This window comes from Myiozetetes cayanensis, unplaced genomic scaffold (genome assembly GCF_022539395.1).
Source record: "Myiozetetes cayanensis isolate MyiCay16 unplaced genomic scaffold, myiCay2020 scf1, whole genome shotgun sequence".
Taxonomy (NCBI): domain Eukaryota; kingdom Metazoa; phylum Chordata; class Aves; order Passeriformes; family Tyrannidae; genus Myiozetetes; species Myiozetetes cayanensis.
The window spans coordinates 143195510-143208036 of NW_026086604.1; the positions used below are offsets into that span (position 1 = coordinate 143195510).

At 40.2% G+C, this 12527-nt stretch overlaps 1 protein-coding gene across 5 annotated transcripts in view; it reads right to left on the bottom strand.

Annotated features, from left to right (window-relative positions):
* The window catches only part of RBM33 (RNA binding motif protein 33), a 102673-nt gene that overhangs the window by 14912 nt on the left and 75234 nt on the right, over positions 1–12527 (bottom strand). For 3 of the 5 annotated variants that reach the window (XR_007627860.1, XM_050307658.1, XM_050307635.1), the window contains exons 16-17: positions 3670–3873; positions 2058–2246 (exon numbers count right to left, since the gene is read on the bottom strand). Coding sequence is in view for 4 of the 5 variants with exons in the window: in XM_050307658.1 (XP_050163615.1) it covers positions 2058–2246; positions 3670–3873 (393 nt within the window). In the remaining variant the exon portion in view is untranslated. The remainder of the gene's footprint in view (positions 1–2057; positions 2247–3669; positions 3874–12527) is intronic. The other 2 variants (XM_050307646.1, XM_050307666.1) reach the window with 2 other exon arrangements.

Genomic DNA, 12527 nt, shown 5'->3' on the forward strand with positions numbered 1-12527 from the left:
ACTATTGGGCTCTCCAATACCTCACTCCTGCAGTCTTCGTTGCCAAGTCACTTACATGAAATGCATTTTGAAGGAAGAAAGAGGAAATAAACAAGTAGAGTTTCCCTTTGCTCTCAGAGCCTCCCGGCCGTTCCCAGTTGCAGAGGATTTCATGCAGCACTGAGTCAAACACTACTTAGAACATTAACTTACAGCCACAAGAAAATCCACTCATGTGCGTCGGGATATTGACCTCTTTGCAAGTCTAGCACCATCTGTGTAAAAATGGTTTTCAAACATTTTGTTTTCTGTTCTTGTCCTCCAAGTCACTTAAAGCTGCTGATGCCCCTTCCTCATTCGCTGTGTTAATGCTTCTGTGGTACCACTTCTCGTGGTATCATAAAAAAACCAAACCCCAAAAGCTAAATAATGCATATGGTAGAATCAGCCTCATGTTCTTCCTACCAAAAGATCACTTCTCCCCTGCATGTATCTCACCATCCACACTTGTGAAACATCATTCAGTCTTGAACATGACGGGAAATTTTCAGCCTTCTACAGGTCACACTTGAAATTCAACTGCAGAATTAGCACAAAAGCATTCTGCATCGCTAGCTAAATTCAGGCATCTCTTTCAACTACTACTTCCAGATCTCTGATAAGGTGAAAACAGATGATGATTTAGAAAGCATAATTTCCAAAGGTACAGTTGATCCTGGTGCAAGAATACAAGTTCTGTAGGGCAGAGGTATGTATCAAATCCTACTAAAAAAGTAGTTATAGTTTTTTCTGCAATAAGTACACATTTCTGGAGTGGTCTGTGACATTGAATTGTGAGACCAGAGTTTGGAGTCTGCTATGTAACAGCAAGTACTGAATAAATTTTTTAGCACATTCTCAATAACTTCTCTCTACTGTGAGTATTTCCTTGCAGGGATTCTATTAATCTCCTTTTATTATTCTCATGCAAGATTTAGCAAGTAAACACTGAATTGACGTGCTTTGGAACTGTATGAGTAATTTCCTAGAGTACTACAGAACACGAAGGCACAAAGTATTTTGTGAGAGTAGTTTTGCTTTCCCAAACAAATGAAACCTCTCTGAATTGACGATGTAAATAATTCAGCATTATTCTGTTTACTAAATTGGGAAGAACTGAGGCACAGTGTTCATCTTTAAGAGAGCAATGTGTTTTGCAACAGAGAGATGATCCCACTAATGGAAAAGTCTCACAGAACAGCTCCAATTCATGCATTGCATTTGTGTGAAAAATGTTGATCCTGTCAAAAGGAGCACTCAAAACTGGGGGGAAAAAAAATTCTCATCTGTATGTTTCATTATTCATTGACTGATATTTTAAAATGTAGCAACAATAAACCAGACAGGGCCTCCTAAGCCCTTCACTGCTTTGAAAACCTCCTGCTTTCCTAAAGTCATTTAACTGACACATCAGTTCCAGGAGGCAGTTTACGAACAGAAGCTGCACAGCAGATACACCAGTGTGTGTGTGTCATAACCTTGCTCACAGGTCCCTACTAAAGAGAACCTTCTAAAATAATGAAGGATCAATAAAATGCTCCAAAGAAGACTGTATTTTCATCTGAAAAAGCAGATGGTGCTACACAGTATAAAATGTCCACCGGGTAGTGGTCATTAAGTGCTTGTACCCCAGGACTGCGATGACAGGAAAAGGTAAATGTCAAAACAGAGAGTGGGTGCAAGCCAACAATATAAACATGAACAGCAAACCAAAAATACATTTGTTCTGATATGATCATCTGGCTCTAAAAACCTCACAGAACAGACAGGCCTGTATTGTTTAAGAAAATGTCAGATAGCACAGGAACTCCAAAACGAAGGAGAATTTTGCAGCAGGAATGTGATGGTTAGCAAAATCCTCCCATGCCGCAATATCATCACGTGCCTGTCTTTGCTACCAGGTGTAGCGTGTGTGGGTGGGGGTGCCTTCAAACATAAATTACCAATAAACACGCATTGTATTTAGTGTCAGGGAATTAATTGAGCTTTCCGGAATGAAAGCCTTTTGGCACAAAAATGATAAACCGAGGTTGACCTACCTGAATGGGTCCCACTGACATCAGCAGGTTTTTCAGTTGGACATCAGTAGTTGATGAAGAAAGCCCTTCAACTGACACAATACAGGGCTGAGGTTTGCACTCCACCACTCGCAGGTTCTGTTTATTTGGCATCAAGCGTCCTCGGCCCATCTGGCCTGCTACTCCTCTGCCTCTGCCGTGCATAATGACCTGCCAACAACAAAAGTAACAGTATTTTGATTTACTTACCTAGTGATTCTGCTTACTGCATTTGACAGGTGATGTAGAAGTTGGCAATTTACTTAAAGACTTGATTAAAGTACACGTTGATTTTAAACAGCTTGTTGCTGTTCGCTGATTTGAAAGGCCACTTATTAACATATCCATCCACTGCTTATACAAACCTCTTTCAGAAGGGCAGCAAGTTTTTATATTGAGTTATATATATTGCATTCAGACTAAAAGCCTCAGATCTAGCAAAGACTGATCAACTAAACAGTGGAAGATCTCAGGCAAAAACATATAACCTAGTTTTCAACACTGACCACATTAGCAGCGTGTGTTCAGCTCCTATATTTTGAATCTGAACAACAAAAAGAAGTTGATCCCTCTCCTTTTTCTCTTCTCAACCCACAGGTAAATTTAATGTACTCACAAGATCAGCAAACTGCTTCAAGCACCTCCAGTCTGTACTGCTACTAACTCTTGATCTGTTCTAAGAATGGAGAAACGGCTAAATAAAATAACTTTTTTCAAAGTTCCTCTCCCCCAAATCCTGTAGGATCTGGCACCACAGCATACTCTGGAGCAGGAAATGTATTGATTTAATTCTTGCAAATTAAATATTGAACAGTTGGAGAGAGGAGAAATAACAATGAAACATGAGTAACAAACATTACACAGAGTTAACACTTAACACTGAGTCGAACACAACACAGTTTCTTGATTCCCACTTGGAAAACCTATGAAAGGTAATGACTTTTCACATTCTTCTCCATCAGCAAGGAAACTTTATCCTTACATGAAGCAGGAAGATTACGGCCAACAGTTCAAAACCAAGAACTAACTTGAAAGTCAAAATACCAGCTATGTTCAAGGCACGTGCCAGCTTGCAAATGCAGAGAAGGCATAAACTGCTGCCACCCTGACCCTTCCCTGCCTCCTCCCAGTGCACAATCACTGCAAAACATCACGTTACAAGATCACCAACTATTTTGAGTGATACCAACTTCTGGGATCCAAAAAGAACATCCTGAAACAGTCACTGTGTGCTCCCTACATATGCAGGAAAACAGCCAGAATAAAAGCTTAAACACAACTTTAAAAAACCACTTGGTTTTAAAGCCAGAAAGCACGCTGGATACCACCTCCTACTGTAGCTATCTCGGGACACATGCATTTCCCCAGGGAGTGCTGTGCTGGCCAGAACGTCAGCAGATGAAGAAACCTGCAGGCACCACCAGTCTGTGCTGGGTACAAACAAGTCTCTCCAGATTTAAAAGCTTTATATGCAATTATGCATCTCCTGGGTCATGCAGCCCTGCACCAGCAACTGACAAACAGAATGTAGTTATTAATAGAGCAACACAGCTACACAGTGAAACTTCCGCAGCAATACGCATCTAAAAATCACCTTTTTAGGTTGATGGATTCCCTGGATGTTTTTGACTCCTTGAGGAGCTGGTGAATGGATCTGTGCCTGCTGCTGCTGTTGGTGCTGCTGCATTCCCTTTGTCAAAGTGACCTTCCGCACTGGCTGCTGTTTGGGCTCCGGGGGTTGTTGAGGCCGCTGGGTCTGGCCCTCTGGGTGAAAAAAGCCAGCATCCTCTCCCCCCTGCTGAAATCAACAACACAACAGCGGCTCAATGTCCAGGCACTGCACACCCTCACCCTGAGCAGCCTCCTGCCACATCCAGCTCACTCAAGAGTATCCAGGGCTTTGCCAGCTAAAGCAAACCAGTGGCCACAGCAGGAACGTGCAAGGGCTCAGCCTGGAAATTGCACTTCAGCCTAAAATTAATCCACGGTACCTGAAGAACAGTTTACTTTGTTCAGACTTTATTATAATTACAACGTTCAATAATGTCTTTTCATATACAAAGTGGCAAGATGTTTTAACTTTTCTTTCCAAATCATTCTTCCTCCCAGGGTTACATGAGAACTACAGTATGTGTTCTTTTTTTATTACTTTTGGTTTTACTATAGGGACATACACATTGCAGAAGAAAGAGGAAAGAACTCTGAAGGTTGGAAGAGTCAGGTAAATACTCTGCTCATCTTTAAAACTCCAACCTCTCTTCAGTTAAAAACTAGCATTTATTTGGAAGTGCATACTCATTCTGCCAACTTCTATACCAGCAGCTTTGTAAGCAGTCTCCTTCCTCAAACACGGTCTGTACTAGGGACAGTTCCTCAAGGGTTTGCTCTATTGTTTTTGTCTTATGAAGTTCTTATTATATTTATAATCACAAGCACAATGAAACACCATCTCAGTGCTTCTCTCATCCAATGTAGCTCTTTCTGTTACATCTCTCAGTGCAATCAAGCACAATAACAGCATAAACTGAAAGCACCGAAATTATTCCCTTCCATTGCCTCTATCTGAACAGTTTGGTTTCTTCTACAAACAGAATTTGTGTCTGGCTCTCCAGATCAGATCAATCACTGAAAAACATTTCATGGTGCAAGAGACAGCAGATCAGACACTTTTGCATATTACTGCATGGTTTCAACAGCAGTTTCTATCCCTTGACTGGATTCCAACTTCAGAACTTAAATACTAGTGAACATTTTATCCACAGGGTGAAGGCTTTGCCTACGTCCCAAACCAACCCCTGGTAACCCTGCAAAAGCTCTCAAATAAAAGGCATATCTAGGGAAAAAGGTAAAATACTATGAAAGCATCTTTACTTATACAGGCTTTTTTCCCCGCTTCCTTAACAATTCATAAGCCAAATCTGCTTTTGCATCTGTAACACAAGTCACAAAGCAGAGGATTTCATATTGGCACATTTCTTGTGAATAAGGAGACAAAATACAGGTGAGCAGAAGGAACAGGCTTATGGTCCAATAACAAGATTATCTCCACTGAGAATACAAATCTTTACCTCTCAGCATGAAAGAAAAGCAAATAAACACTTACTAAAAGGGACTAGTTACTAAGTCCCTTCACTATCATTTGATAAGAAACAATCTGGTACAGATGGTACATAGGACAGTCTCATGTTTTCAAGTTCACTAGTTCAAAATTCACCCCCCTAAATCAAGGCCTCTGTTTTATAAAGTACATGCAGGCTACAACATCTCAAGAATTCAATTACATAAATCCCAGACAAATGAGCCTCATACCCCCTTGCACCATCTACACTTCAAAAGCACAGTCATAGGGAAAATCCTGAACCTTGTCCTGGTTTTTGTCCACAGTGTCCAAAGTGAGAAAGCCATAGAAATCTGCACGTCTTCCCCACCTCTAATGAAACACAGGGGTTTTTTCTCTGCTAGACTGGATGGTTCCTTGTCTTCACAGAACATTTTGTATATAAACTTTGGACAGCAGCAACTAGTGAGAAATTATAAAGCTTTCCCTTCAGACTTTCTCTTTAATTACTATTCAGATAAGCAAAAGCAAGAGCCCTCTTGAAAAACTCAAACATATGCACAAAACCTACCAGGAAACCAGCATTAAATCCTCCTCATTTTAATATTAGTTTCAATATCAGCATCACCATAAGCGCTGCGCCCTGATCAGATAATTTCTTTTATTCAACCCTACAGCAGCTGCAAGATGATGAAACTAAAAGGAACAAAAAAATTCTAGGAGGAATTTAAACACAATAACTGGGAGTTAAAAATCTAATCTCTGCTAAATGCCTGCTGTGAAAATCATAAATATTTGCAACCATTTCTTTCCAAACGAAAAAGTGATCCCAGCACATCGGAAGAGCATCTGAGAGCCAAGCCCTCAGGTACAGAACACACTGAACATGCTCATTACCGAAACTTCAAAAGCAAACAATCATTTCACATAAAAGCCTAGGACAGCCAGCAACCACCCAATATTTAACTACCAAGCTCAATTATCACCAAATAAAACTAAAACACAGAACTGTGTAACAGAGTCAAAGGCATCAGCACACAACTGGTTCGAACTGATGAAAAATCTGATGGGGTTTGTTCCCTGCTGAGGTCCCAAATGCCACCTCTGGGCTTCACTGCTGACAAGACATTCCTGCAAAAGCCTGAAATGGTAGAAAGATCTCCGAGCTTTGTAATGAATTAATGCATTTCAGAAATAAGAAAAACCTACACAAAACAATTAAGAAAGGGGATGGAACGAGATCTGCTTGTTCCTGCAACAAGAAGGAAGGAAAGGGAATTGGATCAACCCCTTTCTTTATACTACTATTCTGAACATTTACTGGTTTTGAGATGACTTGAAGATGGGAAGCAGAGATGAAACTGCAGCACTGCTTCTCAAGAGAGCCACTTGGTACTCAAGGACTAACAGAGCTTCCTCCAAATCAGCAATACATTGCTTTCTGTTACAGGCAGCCTGGCCTCAACAGGAGACAAAACCTGGCAGTTTTCTTAAGAAAATAAAAATCAAACGTGACTGCCAAGTGACATGTGCCTAACTAGCAAAATGACACAGCCTCAGAAGATGTATTTTAGCAGCAACTCCTTTTTCACTGGTTAAAGATGTGACAGTACAAGGACAAGCACTGAGCCAAAATGAGTAACCTCTGCAGTACCACAGAGTGGCAAACTAGACTCACCACCACCATTGTCCTTTAATCTTTGATGCAAGACAACAAATGGCTTCTTCAGACACATCAATGAAGAACCAAGTCAAGCAAAACACCTGCAAAGAGCTTTTAACATCTGGACTTAAAGCTACAAAACCTCAGAGCAATACTGACAGGTCACATGCTCACAGAACATCGACATTTTGGAGGAAAGGACACACAATTATAACGATGACTCTACATATGCTGACTCCTGATGTTCACTCATGAGCTACACAATAAGCTGGCACCAACACAGCAAAGCTACAGGCAAGCAGGTAAGTCCACTGCAGCTGTATTGCAGCACCTGCCCCAAATGACACTTAAATCACAGAAGCCAAATTGCTAATAACTCTTCTACTCCAAATGTCTCCGTTCTAACTCATCCGGAATCAACTTTTGCCTTTCATAAAGACAATTTCTGTATTGTTAATTTTTCATCAGCTTATAGCACTGCCCTCCTAACGTTTAAATATGTAGCAACAGAAGGAAGTATTAAAATTTTAAGCCTTTTCACGTCAAAATATATTTTATGTGATTTCTTTCCTTTAGTATTTTGTAATGTACAGGGCAGCACTAAATTTTTCAGAGATGCATCTACTCATCATCATGGTCTGTCTCATATAATTTGATGCACAAAGTGCTGAAAGCAGGTAAAATACCATAGTCCATCACAGATACTTGTGACTGATTGATACAAGCTCTGATTTTATACTTCAAATTTCCTCTGACGTCCTCTGCATAAAAGTGAATTTCCATTCTTTGTCTGCAAACCAATGAAGGAAGAATTTTTTTCTTATTGTCTACTCCTTAATTTCTATATTATAAATAATTCTGACCTTCGAGTTCTGAATTTTCAAGTTTTGCAAAAGGTCTGCCTTCACAGAATATGCTAAGTTGGAAGGGACCCACAGGTATCATCTACTATCTAACCAGGAAAGAGTTTTCCTGAATGAAACTTTACCATTATTTAGTTAATTCTGGAGGAATGAAAATGCTTTTTCTTGAGTTGCAGGAGTTCTGCTCAGGTGAGAGTATAAAAAGTATCTTTCAAACTTCAAGTACAGGAAGATTGCTAGCAGTGCCAAAACAAGATAATTTCAAATGCTGTGTGTAAGTAAAAAATCCTCAGAAGATGGAGGCAGATGGATTCAATCTACATGTGAATGTTTTTCAAACTTCTACTGTGTAAGAGTCTGCACAGTTTGACTTTCTGAAATTGGACTAAAAAAAAGAAAAAAATTATGCCATTTAATGGCCATGAATTTAGAACTAAGTCCCTGATACCTATCAAGGCTGGTTTTCAACAGTCTCTCATTATATATATCTATATATAGTCAATGTTGTGTTTTGAGAAACATAGAATTCTGTCAAACATGAGATCACAAATTCTATAAGCAGAACTTTATGAGGGACTGCTTAAATTTAGCAAGCTGAACTCCTCCACTCTATCACTACCATTATGACAGTTTTATGATGAAGATGAAGTTTATTTGCCACCAACATTAGCAGGACAAATTTATTTATAACAAATGCTTTAAAATGTACTGATAAAAATGCCTATTGATACTGTCAGAGCTGCTTGGAATTTGACAGATCAAATCTTATTTTCATTCTTAAACCCCATGAAGGAATGGTATCACCAACTTGCATTCTGTAGTGAGCAAATTGATTAATCCCCCTCTATAGAAATCTCAACTCTTGATTACACCTATCAGACGTTAAGCAGCATTATTCTAGAGTGACAACACTTGACAAATTCCCAAACCATTTTTCTCAGCCTTTGTGGCCCTGCTAGCTTGCATTAACCCTGATGAAAAATTAATTTTCCTTATCTTCTGCTAAACCCCAAAATCCAAATCCGCCAAACTGGCAACTCTTTCTGTAAAGGTATTATGAAAACCTCTAAAAGATTAATTGCATGTCTTCAGGTGACATTAAATTAATTTCTGTACTCGTGACAGACATTTGATACTCCGTACTGAGAGGACAGATAACATTGTCAGGATACACAGAAGGACAGTGGTGCAGTGTCCCAGGGCAGCCTCTTATGAATTCTCCTTTCGATAAGGCCATACTTCACTGTCATTGGCACTGTTAGTGATCTTGCAGCCCATAGACCTCACTGCACAGGTTTCTATTAACCACGACAATGCCGTGTCTATCCATGTAATCTTTGTAAAGCTAATTCAAAATCATCCAGTAGTAAAGGGATGCGCATGCTGGATAAGGCACTTAAAGGGAATAAACTCTGGTTGATTTGTGTGAAAATAACACACAGAAGCAAAATGCTGTCATCTTCCCTTAGATGCATTATAAATCAAATTCTCTGTAGTGCAATGAAGACCTAAATCTTGCGGGGAAATCTCACTCCAGAAATGTGCCATAATTGATTTCTTGTAAGAAAGGAGAAACCCCATATCTGTTACCAGTTTAAGTCAATATTTCTAGAAATTAATGCCTTTACAGTATCACAGGAGTTGAGGGAGGGAAGCACTCTTTATGCTATTAAATGCATCTTCACTTTAAGGACAAGAGGAATGACTGTTCATCAGCTACATAGGTTATGTATTTTCATATGTAAACTTGTTATTTTACTGATACTGTGACTGACTGTAGTAAAAAAGACAGACATCTATACAGACAGCTGTGATCCCCATGTAACCAAGAGAAAGAAACAGTGAAGTAAAAGCTATGTAGAACAAGACTGACTTTCATCTAATATATATGAGTCTTTTCTCACTACAATTATCAGAAATGTGTATTATAGGCAAACCCCTAATAATGAGCTATTTCTCCGTGACTGGTGCTCCAAATGCTTTACCACTTTGATACAGTTGGTTGACAGACTGGGGACCTGGGAATAGGAAGCCTAATCACTTGCCAAATATCCCACAACCCAGCGACATGACCGAGCACTGTTTCTGAACAGTTGACTATCTGTTTTCTATCTGTCAAATGCCGATGAGAAACACCTGGAGAACCTTTCTTTTTACAGGCCTTTTAAGACTTTTAAAAGTATTTCCACCCCCCCCTTCCTCAAGTTCAAGAATAGAAATATTTAAGAAAGCTGCTCTCTCACCAGGGTACAATACACCATCAGTAGACAACTCACCATTAACAACTGGTTTAAGATATACTAATAGTCTAGTTTTGACTCAAAGTACACACAGAAATAAGCTACATTAGACTACAAAAGTGATAAAAGAACCAAAGCATTCCCAGCTCACACCAGAAAAAAGACACTTCTGGTGCTGGTCAGTGAATTATGGGTTATTGTTCCCAGCCTAAAATGTTTGCATGGGGCAAACTTAATTCAAACAAGAGCAACCAGACTACGCAATAAATAAATAAAATGCAGAAACAGTTCCCTTCCTGTGCTAAAAAGACATTGATACACGGCTTCAGTGAGCCATGATGAGTATCTTTTGTGCCTAATGGTGTATCAAGAGTCAGAACAGCAAGAAGAAAATGTCTTGTAGAAAAAGCAGCTAATTCCACTTAATCCTATGTACTAACACAGTTCTTAGCTGAAGTGTCTCCTCATCTGCCTGAGAGGAGAACTAAGGCATGGAGAAGGACTGGCCAAAGAGAATCCCAGTCATAGCCACGCTGCATGAAGTTTCACCAGGAGTGACAGAAACAGAGTTGCTCAGTGTTGAAGCATGACTACCTGTTTGTTAGTACAACCACCCACCAGCGCACTACAAAAAAACAAAAAATTTGTGTCAAAGCTACAGCAAAGTCAAGGTACTAGAACAGACACGTATAATACTCTCTGATAACACCCCCTCATTTTTACATGCTGTTCACAAAATACGTAACACAGATAAACAACGTTTCGAGTGAACTTTCCTAGCTCACTTTTCAATTGCCAATCTGTGATATTTTTTGTACAGGGAATTTTAGCAAAGACTCGACACAGAGAACCACCAAGAGAAAAACCTCCTGTTGGAAAATATCAGCAATTCAAAACTTTTGACAGGCCAAAGCTTCTGAAGGAGCATCTCCCAACTGGACACCACCTGTAGCATAGAAAGCCAGTACTGGATGTCAGAAACCAGTACAACTATAGCTTCCCTTTCTCATATCATGTCTGGTCCTTCTGATTCATGTTCCTTGAAGCTTAAAACTAACAGCAAGTCAAATCCCTCTCGTGTGCTGCCCTAAGATCCTGGTGTAGTTTTGACAGAGACAACCCCCATTACCTCCCTCCCCAAACACGGTGTTGAGAGTCTCCTGACTCAGAGCCACATCTCTACACTAAAGGCCTATTCCAAGTGGTCCAACCCCAAATACCTTTTAACAAAGGGACTTGCAACTTCTCAAAATATTAAACTATACAGATCTGCAAGCTTACCTCCCAAGAGACTGTATTTTCATATGAAAACTGGCCCTTTCTCTTTGTAATGCATTTTAATGGTGTCACAGCTATCTTTAGAAGGAAATTGAACTACAAGGTATTCCGTAACACCAACACTGTATCAATATGAATTTTGCACTGCAACATTTATGATGGCAGAAAAATTCTCCTTTGAGACTTAACAAGAGTGACAAGCAACATCAAACACTGTGCTTTCGGGGTGTTCAGGAGGAATCAGCACTCTTCTTCAACGTACAACTTAAAAGTCTCCTGAGGATAGGGAGAATCCTGTTCTGCCATCTACAAAGGCAATACTTTACTGCACTTTAGATTCAAGTTATCCACAGTGAAGTTAATTTCAATTTAGGTAGGTATATCTTCACTTTATTAGAAACCCATAAAAAGTATTACCTTCATCTAGTTTGGATGTCACCTTAAGTCCCTCTAGTTGCTAAGTGTGTCCACATGTGCCCCTCTATTTCACTTTTCCAGTAGCCAAAAATGCCCCAAACAGTTCAGCATAGCCCACCTCCCGGCCCCCAAGCCACGAAATAGTCTGTCTCTACAGGGACCATCCTCACTGGAGGTCTGGGAGGCCAGGGTTTATTACTTGTTTTAAAACAAGCAATTTTTCTGTGAAAACACTACACCTTTTTCATAACCAGAACACTGACCCCCCTGCCACGGGCACGGACACTTTCCATTTGACCAGGTTGCTCCAAGCCCCGTCCAACCTGGCATCAAACACTTCCAGGGCATGAGGCATCCACAGCTTCTCTGGATAACCTGTTCCAGTGCCTTATTCTCCCATAGGAAAGACTTTCTTCCTAATATCTAATATATATCCACCCTTCTTCAGTTTGAAGCCATTCTCCTTTGTCCTATCACTCTATGCCCTTGTCCAAAGTTCCTCATCAGCTCTCTTGCAGCCCCCTTTAGGTACTGGAAGGTGCTCTAAGGTCTCCCCAGAGTCTTCTTTTCAGGTTGAACTGCCCCAACTTTCTCAGCCTGTCTTCACAGGGGAGGCGCTCCAGCCCCCTTATCAACTTCACAGCCTCCTCTGGACTTGCTCTAACATTTTCTTGCTCTTACATTTTCTTTCTAACTTCTTACTAAGAAGTTAATGTCCATTTGTGAAGTATTCCCAGAGTGAACTCTTGCAGGTTGTGGTGGGCAGAGTTCTTTTTCAACAGCATTTACATTAGTGCTGCTTCAAAGGCCTTGCCCATTCTGACACAGTATCTGGGCATTCAGACTCCGTGGCTTCTGCAGCTCCTTTATTCCACTTCAAACAGGGCTTCCTTCAAACACTGGATATGAATAAACTGCAATGTCACTTTCCGC